Source organism: Leopardus geoffroyi, chromosome C1 (assembly GCF_018350155.1).
Source record: "Leopardus geoffroyi isolate Oge1 chromosome C1, O.geoffroyi_Oge1_pat1.0, whole genome shotgun sequence".
In the NCBI taxonomy this organism is placed as follows: Eukaryota; Metazoa; Chordata; class Mammalia; order Carnivora; family Felidae; genus Leopardus; species Leopardus geoffroyi.
In genome coordinates, this window is record NC_059328.1 from 114,232,620 (window position 1) to 114,246,805 (window position 14,186).

The 14,186-nt window shown below is 42.1% G+C and overlaps 1 protein-coding gene across 4 annotated transcripts in view; it reads right to left on the reverse strand.

Annotated features, from left to right (window-relative positions):
* The window catches only part of CNTNAP5 (contactin associated protein family member 5), an 807,688-nt gene that overhangs the window by 237,370 nt on the left and 556,132 nt on the right, over positions 1 to 14,186 (reverse strand). For all 4 annotated transcript variants that reach the window (XM_045479457.1, XM_045479456.1, XM_045479455.1 and 1 more), the window contains exon 13: positions 9,018 to 9,218. In XM_045479457.1, coding sequence (XP_045335413.1) covers positions 9,018 to 9,218 — 201 coding nt within the window. The remainder of the gene's footprint in view (positions 1 to 9,017; positions 9,219 to 14,186) is intronic.

Here is a 14,186-nt window from a genome sequence, read left to right on the forward strand (position 1 = left end):
ATACTTTAGTTGTATGTAAAAGTTTTTAAATGTTTTATTATTTTGAGAGAGAGAGTGAGCATGAGTGGGGGAGGGGAAGAAAGAGAGAAAGAGAGAGAGAGAGAGAGAGAGAGAGAGAGAGAGAGAGAGATTCCCAAGAAAGCTCTGTGCTGTTAACATAGAGCCCAACTCAGAGCTCGATCACGAACCATGAGCTCATGATGAGCCAAAATCAAGAGTCAGACACTTAACCGACTGAGCCACCCAGGCACCCCAGTTGTATGTAAAATTTAAGTTGACATCTAATCATGGGAAGAGGAACAAAATTTTTGAGTAGAGAAAACAGAGAGTGCATCCGTTTAAGATGTAGAGGGCTAGTTTGTCAAGGAATAGAATAAAAGGTTTAGGGAGGGCGTGGGGGAACATGAACTGAGGAGTGGGCTCAGCCCGCAGAGCTCTATAGGCCATGGTAAGGAGTCTGAGAAGGATTTAAAGCCAGTTTCATATAATCTCATTTTGGGAAGATCATCACATCGTCTGCTGTGTGAGATAGAAAATGTAGGGAGGTAGGGTAGGGGTGGAATAGGAGAGGAGAAGGGATGTGATGCACTTGTCCAGTCTGGAGAGGGTGAAGTTTGAACATAGGCGGTTAACAGTGGAAATGAAGGGAAAAGGCTGGGGTCAAAGTCAGCTGTGACTGATGAGTTTGAATATTCGCTGATGTATACTGGATGGGGAACAGAGACAGTAAGGAGGGAATGAGTCCTAGGCTTTGGCCTTGAGAAACTGGATGGTGTTCTTCATTGAAATGAAAAAAATAAAAAAATAAAAATAGATGAATGCATTTGAGTGGTCGGCAGTGGGAGTGGGGTGGGCATAGACTTAATTGTAACACTTTCAACAGTGCTATTAGGTAAGAAAATATCACATTTACCAATACCTAAACTTTAGTTTAGAAGTCAGTATGCCCATAAATCAACAAGAGACAGATCCCAAAATTCAACTTTTCCACCAGTCATAAAATAGGATTCTGAGACCCTCACCTGGTAGCCAGAAGAACTAATATTCCCCTTGCTCTTTGGAAAATGTGATAAAATACTAGCTAAAATAACAGTAGTATCTTGAATGTCTACTATATGCAAGACACAACATCTGTCTTATTACATTTACAGATAAAGAAACTGAGGCTCAGAGAGTCCATGTAATATGCTCACATGCTCAGAGCTAAGAAGTAGAAAAAGTAAAATTTAAAACCATTTTCTATGATTCCGAAATTCATGCTCTTTTCATGTTGTTGCCACTGTACTATATCTTTGTTTATATAAAATTTTTAATGTTTATTTATTTTTGAGAGACAGAGAGAGACAAAGTGCAAGTGGGGGAGGGAGAGAAAGAGAGAAAAAGACACAGTCTGAAGCAGGCTTCAGGCTCTGAGCTGTCAGCACAGAACCAGACACCGGGCTTGAACTCACGAACTGCCAGATCATGACCTGAACCGAAGTCGGGCACTTAACTGACTGAGCTACCCAGGCACCCCACCACTATACTACATCTTAAAATTAAAAAAAAAAAGAACCCTGTTTCCTGTAAGTACTCAAGATAAATTAAGTGAACACAGCATTTCATAGAGTGGTGAGAAAAATAAAAACTTTATCTCATACAGGGTCTAAATGTTGATTATTGAGCAATCCACATTGACTACTGAAGTAATCAATGGTCTGGAAAGCAATTTATTTGCAACCAGACACATATCTCTTGAATTGATGTGGGGTATTTTTTTATTTCCCTTAGATACACACCCACATCTCTAGCTCCTCTAAGGTGTAGGTCTTCTTTGTAAAATCCACCCACCTCTAATTTTGACTTTATGTCCCTAGCAAAACACCAAGAGTGAATTATTAGGACATTAGGAAAGGTGGCTTTCATGAACAGTAAAATGCATTGACTTGATTCATGTGATAGTCTCTTTATATTTTTTAAAGACCTATGGCAAGCTCCTATAAACACATTTTAGCCATGCTATTTTAAGGGTAACAAAAGTCCCTAAGAGGGAAAAATGGAGAGTCAGACACATTTCCTGCTTGAACTAGAACTGACTTATTGGCCAGCAGGACAGTAGAGTGCAAACATCTACACAGAGTTGTAGAGATATGGATTTGACTCCTGATTCTGCCTTCCATTTGCTCTGTTCCTTAGGCTGGTTGACTATCTATATGAAATTTTAAAGAACATATGAGTGTCCATTCACTCACCCCATGAAAAGATGGAATGAAATTGACATCCCCTTGAATGTGGGCCAGTGTGAGTGACTGTCTTATAATTAGAAAATGGCAGAAATAATAAGGCATGACTTTCAACACTAGGTAAGAAAATGCAATCTAGGTTCAGCCTTCCCCTCTCCCTCTCTTGGGATATTTGCCCTGAGACCCCGTCACTGTGTTATAAGAAAGCCAAGCAGCCACATGGAAAGACCACATGCCCAACTGAGGACTCAGCCAACAGCCAGCGCCAACTGAGTGAGTGAGCTCTCAGCACACACCCAGCGCCAGCCCCAGCCCCTGGTGACCCAGGGTGGAGCAGAGATGGGCAAATCCTGCTGGCACCTGCCCAAACTGCATATGAGTGGACAAGATGGACGTTGCCATCGTTTTAAAGTGCTAAGTTTTAAGTTTAAGTTTGTTAAATAACAGTTGATAATGAGAACAGAAGATGAATCTTTTCTGTGAGTACCTAAATATTATTTTCAGTCCCTCTGTGAGACCTTTCTTCTTTTGCTGCATGTTAGTCTGGAATGTACATGGAGGTTAAAGTCAAAGACATTTATTTGGAACTGGTCTCCAGTATTTAGTATCTATAAGACCCCGGGCAGACCACCTAAGTTATTAGAGCCTCACTTCCATGAAAAAATGAGAATGATAATACAGACTTCATAAGACCATTGAGAGGATTAAGTGAGATAATGCATTAGACATGCCATCCAGAAAGAAGGCTCCCAGTAGCCAAGAACCAAAATCAACAGCAGCAGTGGTAATACCAAAGAGTATGCCTTACAGGAGTCATGATCTTGTTTACGATTCTTGCTATACCTAAAGTAGAAATAATCTTTTGTTAAAGAGATTTCAAATACTGCCCTGGTATTTTTGTTTTGCAGGTGTCATGCCACAGTTTTGTGATCTTGATTATGCTGTTCCTGTGACAAAATTGTTTTAAGTAGAATGGTGACGACATGGCTTAACAAAAGGACTATGGATTTGGGGATCAATTATACATGTATGTGCACGTGTGTGTGTGTGTGTGTGTGTGTGTGTGTGTGTGTGTGTTGGAGGGAGGGAAGGAAGGAACGAAGGAAGGAAGGGAGGAAGAAAGGAAGGAAGGGATGAAGGGAGGGAGGAAGAAAAGGGAGGGAAGGGTGTGCTGCAAAGGACAAGGATTCCAGTTCCCATAGAGACCTCCTCTAGAATTTGTGAATGTGGTGGGGGTAGGTGGGAAGTAGTAAAATAATGGGTGAAGGGGCCAATGCAATCTCAACTCAGTATAATTGGGGGAACAAGGACAAAAGTACTGCCATGAATCAGAAGCAATCAGAGGTGGCCTCTAAGACTTTTGCTGACAGTGCTCAGCTAGACTGTGGGGATCGGGGCTATATAAGACAAGGCTTCTGTCCTCGGAGAGCTAGTAGCTATTTCTAGCTCATCAGGCATAAGGAGTGACCTAAACTGTCTATGGACTTAGCAAATTACAGATACCTGGTTTAGCCTGACTTAAATAAACTGACATTAGCCTTTGGATTTGAAATAGGAAGAGGAAGAGTGAGCAATCCTTTGCTTCAAGGTTCTGGTGACTTCCCTGCGCACTCAGGATAAAACCCGTAGCTCTAGACCTGTCATGATCTGGTTTCTGGATACCCCAGCCTCATTCTCCTATCACCCCATTCCTTCTTCTCTCTCCACTAGCCTCACTGGCCCTCTTGCTGTTCCTCTGCCTGGAACCTTCTGTCCCAGATATCACATGGCCCACACCTTCTCTTTACCCAAGATTCTGATGGTGTGCCCCTCCTAGTCTAGTGAGCTTTCCTACCCTGTTATGAAACAGAACTCCCCAGGCCTGGTCACTCTCAGGATCCTTGTGCTTCTCAGCTTTTCTCCTTCATGCTGTTCATGAACTGAGCATGTGTGGGGGTGGGGGTGGGAGTGTTCGTGTGTGTTTGGTCTATCTCTCTCGTAACTTGCTACAATCATGGGGGCAGGAACTCTGTTTTTTCAGTGTTTCATTCCCACCAGACAGAAAAGTACGTGATACCAAATGGAGAGAACCAATAAATGCTTATTGTTTGAAAGAAAATATAATCATCTGTTAATATTTGTACCATGTTTGGTACAAATACTGGGGACAAAGAGTTTTAAGTTTAGTTAACTCCAGAGTACCCTGAAAAGCTACCTGTTTCTACCCATGATTTGACTTTTCTCTATCACAATTCCTTAAGTAGATTTATAAGTCTGATCATTTGTTTTCTACACATCTGAAACCAAATATTACAAATGCACAAGAGGGTTTGTACACACAAGTGCATTTGTAGATATATTTGGACATACACAAAGTATATAATATGTATGTATACAATTACATAATATACATTATATAGCATATATGCTATAGTGTGTGGTGTGTATATATGATATATTCATACATGCTATGTATTTATATATAATCTAAACTATATATCAACATTATATATATATGTATATATATATATATATATATATATATATATATATATATATATACACACTTGTATATATGTATACATATATATAGCCAGTTAGCTGCATACTCACTAAAATATCATTAATTAAGGTAAAAGAACAAAATTGAAAGTTTTGGAAGAGTTTAAAAGAAATGGGATTTAATCACTTTCAAATCCATTGGGACATAGCTGGGTAAAGCAATTGACCCCAAGTGGAAACCACTCATGTGCCTGCCTGAATGGATGGATGGATGGATGGATGGATGGATGGATGGACAGGAATGATGTTAGCCTATTACAGGTAGGGAAATGGGGACTCTGAAGTACTCTAGGGGACTAAGTAACTAGTTCTACTGAGGAACTTAATCCTCATGGCAAACTTGTTTGCTTGGCTGATTTGCTTGGTAAATGCTTTCTTTCCAGAACCAAAGTAAACTCCAGCTCAATATATCCTATGGCTATTAATTTCAATGTAATGGAGTCTCAATTTTCCTATGTATTTTCAAACTATTTCAGTGTTCATATGTTTCAATTATGACTTTTTACCTCTGCCTTAGAGAGCTCACGGTTTTATTGGGGAGAATATTGCCAAATAGACTTTCACTCCACAGAGGGGTTAAGTATAAAAAGATGCAAATGCCAGATAAACTCCAATGAGAGAATCTAATGAGGGAAGTCGTGGTGCCATGGAGACTATGGAAGAGATTTTTGGGATAGACAGGGCTTTCAGTCCTCATCCCCACCAGCGACTTGGGCACTGGGTTCCCTTCCTCTGCCCGTTTCAATCTTGTCTTCCTTATGGGTTATAGAGTTAACTGGCCAAGTATTAAAGCATCCTCCAGATCGTGGACTTAATATTTCTTCCTGTGTCTTCTGTGTGTTTCCGAAGCTGTGTTCTATTTTATTTCATATGTACATCACATGTTGCCCTCAGAACCCCAGCCTTGGGCAAAATTCCTAGGAAGATGCTGGCAGTGAGAAAGGCCTGGGCTCAACCAGGGTAGCCCTTGTTCCTGGGGACAATGTTCCTAGCCACCTCCTATCCTAGTGACAAGGTGCCCTGGGCACTGTCAGGCTGCTGATTCCTGTCCTGGAAACTACTCTGTAGCACGGGACCGCAGGCCCTGCATAAAGTCCAGGGTAGTAAGTAGAAGCCCAGGGAAAATGACTACAAAGATGCATGGGAATAGCAAAGACACCTTTCCCATGGACCCCTGAGGCTTGGAATTCTGGCCCTTCAGAGAGTTTGTAGCATAAATCTTCAGTTAAAAAGACAGATAACACATTCCATTGGCTGGCGCTTATCAGCAACCCTGGGGAAGGATATCAGGGGAAACTGTCAGAAAATGACAGTGTCATGGTTCAGTCACTGACCGAATGAAAAATACACAGAGGTGAACCAAGCCTGAACTTCTCCTGCCTGTCTTCCTTTTCCTTCTCCCCCTGCTGCTCCTAGACACCTGAAGCCAAATCCAGAGCTGAGAGCAGACAGAAAGAGGCTCTGGGAATGCCCTTGCGGGGGTCCTTGGGGCCACCCTGGGAAGGTATGCATGAGCCCTGGATGCAGCTGAACCTCAGGAAGAATGCTGCACCCCCTTTGAAGATACCCAGGGATTCGCCCTAAGTCAAGCCACCCTGATGATCACAGGGCCTCAGACTACTTGACTTACTTCTAACTTGACTTACTTCTAACTTGACTTACTAACTACTTGACTTACTTGACTTACCCAGACTACTTGACTTGCTTCTAACTTCTGGATCTGTGAGGTGTGCACAGTGTATCAGAAATGGCATCCCTGGTTTGACCACAGGTGAAGCCGGGTCCCAGAACCTGATCTCCCTCCCTCCCTCCCTCTCTCTCTCCCTCTCTCTCTATCTCTTTTCTTTTTTTTTTATAAGACAGCCAATCTGCGGTATTTTATTATAACAGCCTGACAAAAGCAGTCCACTAGGCCCTGGCTGGGGGTTCATTCATGTTCCCACAATGGTACATGGTTGTCTGCCCGTTTCTGGGAGGTAAGCACCACTGAGTCAGGATCCATCCCTGCACTGAAGGCTGTGAGGTTGGGGCCACATCTCTAAGGGGCTCTCTGTCTGCAGTCCTACCCCACCCACAAGCAATGCCTGGTTTATGCAAGCCAGCTCGCCAGAAAAAAAAGCAGACACTGGGTGCACATGTCCATTGTCCTCGTTCACGTACCTCATTTGATTCATAACCCATGGGGCAAAAGACGATTAATGAGCGTTCTCAACCCCAAGACACAGATAGTATCTTCTCACTGTGTTTCTGTGAACACGCATGTGGGAAAACGTCCGGAAGAATGCATACCTAAGTGCAACATTGGTCTCTCTGGGTAGTGAGATTATCTGCATGCGTGAGTTATAATTATTATAATTCTTCAATTTATACCACTGAAGTAGAAATAAAATCATCCTTTGAACCTATTTCTCATGGCAGTGCAAATCTGGACCTTCTCCGCTAGGACTGAAGCTGTGAGCAAGGAAAGAAATACGACACCCGCATTTGTTGAACATCTGATAAGTACCAGGCACAGTACCAGGACGAAATCGCTCAGGTGCTGAAATTGCTAGTGGAAAGGTAGCAACGTGCACAAGTTTCTCGAAGTAGTAAGAGGCAGAGTCCCTCTCAATATGTGCCCCCAAATCCATGCCCTTGCACTTGAATATACTCAGGGATATGATGACAGTTGACTTAGGGAAAAAAAAAAAGTACATACAAAGGCAATGGTGTCACTAAATTGATATCACACGATACATACACTGAAGGGAATCCGTGGTCAGAATGAACATTACCCCCATTTTTCTGAAAATTCCACCAAACACAATCCTCAGAAAACTAGAAACCACTCAAGGAAAAGAGGGTAGGTTGGTTTTCCAGACACAGGTACTCTGAATAGTGCCGAGAGTGACAGGTGCAGGCTTGACAGCCAGAATAGAGAGACATGGGAACACGCATCAACACGGAGCCTCTCAAGCAGCACATCTGAGGACACCAGGGAGGGCCAGCACCCGGTGCCTCAGATCCAATTGGCCCTGTGAGCATGGCTGAAGCCAAGGAGAGTACGGTAATTGATTTTCACAATGATGATCTCTAGTCATCAAGAAAAGGTTACATTTTATGTTCAGAACCCTCTGTTTAAGAAAGCGGGGAAGCATGTAATCCATTTGAGAAAGATTTTCATTTCAAATAGTTAAAAATTCTTTGAAAACATTTTTGGTGCTTAAAGGGATAAGTGACACTTATCTGGAAAATTCACTTATGTGGAACAACGTCTTTCCTAAAGATTCTAGATCAGTGAGGCGGCATGTTATATTTAGTTAGGCTTCTATCACTTCTCCTTTGTTGACATTCCCACTGTCTAATCTTCTTCGGCCTTTCACACTTCCTAACTTCTAAGCATAACGGGGTTGTAAGTTTCTTGAGATGACAGATTGTGACACCCATTCTTGGATATTCTATGTCCTTGTGGTTCTTGGCTTTTTTCTTTTTCTTTTCTTTCTTTCTTTCTTTTTTTTTTTTATTTTTAAGACCATGGAACAGATGATAAACTGATAGTCACAGAAAATGATGGACTCCCAGAGTACCCATGAACTTTGACAAAGCCCTCCTGACATTTTGCAAAAAAACCTTTTGGGTTCTGGTAAGAGTCCTAGAAGTCTGTTTGCTTGTTGTTGTTTTTCTAACAGCAACCTTATTTTTAAAAAGAGTCATTTCCATGGAGGCCTGTACTTTCCAGGTAACACTAGAGCTGGGAACACACAGGACTGTCCCTGCCTGTCCTGCTGGACTCCTTGCCCAACACCACGTCCCTCTGCATATCTTGCCCTGGAAAGAACTCATTGCTTTTTGGTGAATGTGCTGAGATCCTTCGTGCTTTCTCATATGCTATTCCCTTTCCCAGAGAAATCTCTTCCCAAGTCCACACCTTCTATGTCTAGTTTAAATGCTCTCTTTGAGTACTGCTGCTCTCAAGAACCTTCTCATTCTCTCAGCTGTTGGAGGACGGGTGTGGTCTTCTTTGTCTTTTTGCGTATCAGGATGGAACTGTGAGAGGCTGCAAAGCTCGCTCTCGGCCACACCTGGGAGTCAGAGCCAGGATGAGAAATCCATCCCTGGTCCTGTCCCGACCTTGTTTCTTTCTGTGGCAGGGTGAACAACCATCACTGCAGCCCCCTCGTGGGCAGACACCCCTGTCCTCAACATTCTGTGTTTGGAAAGCCTATCTGTTGTCAGCCCTTGTGGCCCATGCAGAGGAGCAGGGACTAGCCTTACCTGGCGTGTTGAGCAGGCGGGACCTTCTGCAGTGGTAGGCTACCTCCTGCTCACAGTGCTCCGAGCCATCAATCATGGCTTCCAGCTGTTCCATGCTGCCACCATAATCCAAGGCCATGGTGTAGGGCTTCTCTGGGTCGGCGCCCCGCACCCGGGTCAGCTCTGTGTTGTTGTGCTGCACTGATGTCCAAATCTTGTCCTCTGTCCAGAAAACACAACCCAAGGAAGGAGACATCAGAAGGAAGGTCAAAAGGGGATCGTGCTTATATACCTCAATAAAGCCAGAGGTGTGGGGAGGAGGTGGGGAAGAGATCACTCAAGCAATGTGATACTTGGCTCCACGTGGGGCAATCATTCACCACTACAGTGCTCTACCTGTGCAAAAAACAAACAAACAAAATGACCAGAGGATTTCTGTTTCTCATAAAGCTCTGCCTTAATTTAATATGGGGGTTAATAGGGGCACCAGAGTGGCTCAGTCAGTTAAGCATCTGACTTTGGCTCAGGTCATAATCTCGAGGTTTGTGAGTTCGAGCCCCGCATCGGGCTTTGTGCTGACAGCTCAGAGCCTGGCACCTGCTTCGGATTCTGTGTCTCCCTCTCTCTCTGCCCCTCTCCTGCTTGCACTCTCTCTCTCTCTCTCTCTCTCTCTCTCTCTCTCAAAAATAAACATTTAAAAAATATGCGGGTTAATAATCACGGGAGCTAAACTTGTGGAACCCCTTATGCTAAGCACTTAATGCCCGTTATCTCATTTTAAAGTGACATTACCTAAATCAGAAGGAAGTTAGAAATGCCATGTTAGAAATGAAGGAAAAGTGAGAAGAATTGAACAGCCTACCCTCAAGCAAATGACCAAGCAAGAACAGGAACATAAGGTGTCTGACCGCACAAAAAAAAGCCCAGTAGCTTCCAGGTACTGACACACACTTCCCCACAAGACACACACTAGCATAGATAATTGTCTCACAGAAACACAAGTATCCCACTGAATGTTTGCTGCACATAGAAAGACCTACGTATAGAAGGTATCTGTAAAATACACCTGATTAACAAGGGTGAGGTTATGTGATCCATGCTGTTCATACAAGGTACTTAGATGAAGTTCCTTTTTGCTTTAATTCTCTATGCTACCTCTAGTTACCAAAAAAATATTTTAAGAGGTTTGCATAAAAATTCACATGCAGAGATGAGGACCTTTACAGCAGGTTTGGAGAATGTGTGTTACCTCCTATAGGTAAGAATGGATGGTGAGGAGAGAGCAGAAACATTTGAGTTTTAGAGCTTGAGAGATATGTATTTGAAACCTACCCCCACTAATGACAGGCTTGGACAAGTCACTTCACTTTTCTAGGGCTCAGTTTTATTATCAGTAGAAAAAAGAAAGAAGAAAGAAAGAAAGAAGGAAAGAAAGAAAGAAAGAAAGAAAGAAAGAAAGAAAGAAAGAAAGAAAGAAAGAAAGAAAGAGAAATACCAGCAGGAATTTAATACGGAATAGCAACCTAGCATATGAAGTCGCAAGGCATGGTCTGAGATCCATCAGACATTCTGTACTAATAACCTACACTAAAACGTTGACTGCAATGGGACATAGAATTTCATTCTGAACACGTTCACAAATAAAGCAAATGAGGAAATAGGAAGACTTAAAAAGCTTTTGTCATCCGAGAATCTTGCCCACATAATAACATCATTACTCTTCATAGATTCTCAGAGCTGAAAAAGAACTTACCATAGACATCATGTGGTTTCCTCCTACTTTGACCTCCTAGTTTTACAAAGGAGGAAATCAAGGTCTAGGAAGTAAAGAAATGACCCAGGGCATACCTATAGACAATAATGATAAGCGCTGATACTGAAAGTAACTATTATTAATTAGTACTACTAAGAAGCAGGATTGTGGCTGTTGGCATATTTAACTGGAAAGGAAAAACACAGGCCACCAAGACCCCCAATTTTAATACTTTTTCTACCATAATTCTGTGGGTGACTTGGGATAAGTAACTTTACTGCTCTGCTCTTCTGTTTCAATATATTAGAAGGAGGGACAGAAAGAAATTTGGTTTCCATTGTCTCTAAAGTATTTTCCAACTTCAAAAAAGGAAATAGTGCTTGCAGCCAAAAAATTAAACTCTGTTCAAACGTTCTAAATCATCTTCAGACTATTCCCTAAAACCAGCCCACTGATAACCACATATCTCCAATGTTTCACACAGGCAGGATTACATGTTCTATAAATACTCAAAAAACATAATAGAATGAAGGTTATTAGATTCTGACTGAAAGTAAAGATAGGATGTTGATTCTAATTTGTAAAAATAATGTTACACAAACAATTAACATGAAACTCAAAAAATTTTCATGCCAATATAAACAAACACTGATAATTACCAGAGAAAAGTGATTGTTCATTAATCCAATATCGTGGACAGAGAAATAAAGACTGAAAGTTTTTAAATGTCCACGGTGCTCAGAAGAAGAAAAGAACCACCTGGTTTAATGTATAATAATAGATATTGTGTTACTTTTTTGTGTAAGGACATTTTACATACCTTATCCCTGGTACATATAACATTCCACCACGGTAAATACAGATAGAGAGACAGAGAGACATAGACACAGGTACAGCTATGGATACAGACACAAACATACTCATAGAGATATAGATATATGAAGGCTTAGAGAGAGACAAAAAACTTGTCCCCAGTCTCACTGTGTCATCTGATGCCAGAAGTGGTCCACACAGCATCATTAAATCCTACGAATTTAGATTTCCCTCCAAATACACACAGATTCTTATACCCACACATCCATTCATCTGATTATTCATGCATTCATTCATTGATTTGCTTATTCATTTACTCACTGACTCATTTTGCCAGAGTCACATTCTATCTTTAGCAAGATGGAAAAGGAAGAGGTGTAAGAGAGACAACATTTCATCTTAAAGCCACTAATGTTGCCAACCCTGACTTCTGGAACCTGAGGGTGAATGGCAGTTCTAATAACTCAACTACTGGCACTTTTTGATATATGCAAATATACAGGAGATACAAAAGAACAATTAAGAGGTCCAAAGGGCCCCCTGTGATTTACTCAGACATCACAAGCCCTACAAATGCAGGATGAGTTATAAGAGGAGAAAGGATTATGTGAAACCTAGAGCTTCTTAGCTGGCTTTCCTTTCAAAGATGCCCTTTGTCCTCTGATTATTTGTTCCCCCTGGGAGTTAGAAGAAGAAAGATTGAAAAGAAGGAGGTAATTGGATACTATTTCTTCTTGCTTTCTGTTATTTCCCCCCTCAGTTTCACTGGTAGCAGGTGTAGATTAAGTCCTGCACTTTGACAAAATATTAAAGGCGAGGGTCAATGCCACTCATGAAAGTTAGCTTTGGTGCCTGATGCCCCTGATGTCTGGTCTAGGATGGGGATAGGCAGTTTTAGCTAAGGGGTGTCGATGTGAACTGTAGCTCTAAAGATTTTCAAACAAGAAAGATTCATTTGGAACTGTCTTCTAGGTGGGCGGAGGTGGGAATCTACTCACAGACCCACAGGTGCTTTAACTGAAATTGAACCCATGAAGCTAAATGTTCAAGATGGTCAAATTGGTCACGGGCTGGTGGATATTAGTGGACACAGACTGGGCTCTGGAGTTAGAAGATCTGGATTTGTGTACCAGGTCGACACTTACTAGTTAAGAACTGGTCAAATTATTACTTCTCTAAAGTCCAGTTTCCTCATCAGTAGCATCTGGAGAGCAGAAATGAACGCCAACTGTACCGCGTGGTTGTAAAGTGAGGGGATTTGTGTGAGAAGGTCCATTAGTGCCTGAATTATCAAGCATCCCACAGAAATCTGTACGTGCCTGTTATATAAAGGATATATCAGCTCTGTCCACAAGGATCCCACAGACAGCAGATGCTGCTATTATTAACAATAGCATCGAGGAGGAGACGGCCTCTGGTGGCTGTCACAGTAGTTCTTACTGTGTTCTGTAGTTCACCAGTAGTTCTGGGTTCTTTCCCAGAACATAAAGTAGGACACATGAGACACTGAAGGAGAGGGTAGGGGGCAAACTGAGACTAGCCCTCTCTTTGCAGATCCTTGGGGAAACCACGCCAGTGTCAAGAGACCTGGACTAGGAAATGCTCCTTTCTCGCAGTTCTGTGAACTTGAACTCCCACACAAGAAAACCAATGGAGGTTTCCCTACAATGCAAGAAGGACCAGTTACACTCAGGGACAGAGAAATATATACTCTAAATGCTGTGATTGGGAGAACATCATGAACGCCTCCAGGCTCCAGGCATCATCCTCTACTGGTCTGCCTCCAGACCAGACCCTATACCACAGGCCATGTATTCTTGTCTCTAGAGATGCATCTAGGGCTTCAAGGTGCCACAAGATAGCAGCCTGGCTTTCCACACCTGCCTGTCTGATTAGAAACTACATTCCGCTAAATGTCAGCACTGAGGCCTTGGGCAAGTTGTTAACCTCGGAAATGTCCACACTGGAAAATGGGATACCAATATCAGTCATTTTATCCATGATCATATCCCAGTGATTTGGCATCACGTTTTACTTGAACACAAGGCAGGCTGAATGGCATGCAGAAGAGTAAAGAACGTCTACATTAGAACTCTTCTGTAACATGAGGTCCAGTACCCAGACTTCATTCTTTAAAGAATTGAGGGTGGGAGCTCACCTGGAAAATAAGGTTAGCAGGTGGGATGGACTGCATTTTCTTGTCATATAGCTGCTGCTAATAACTTATTACCATCTTGTTCAATCATCTTTTCCCTTTGGAATCGTCTCCTGTGTCTCTGTATTTATTTGGTGTCCCTTGCATTTCCTGGTCTGTAGTCAATGGAATTTGTTGGTCCTGGAAAACACTGCCCTCGATACCACTTTCGGCTACCCAATCCAGTCTCTATTATTTCTTCCTGTTGACTACCATTCAGTCCCACGATAAGCAGCATAGCCCCATCTTTCTAACTTGCTCAAAGGAATACATGTATTAAGTTATCCAAGATAAATTCTCCGCTTCAGGGAAAACTGCATTTAGAGATTTTTGAGCTGGCAGGAATCTAGCCCATTCATTAAGGATCGTAACAGCAATTATATATTTGCTTTTTTTTATGTGATACTTAGTTTGCAAATATTTTCCCCCA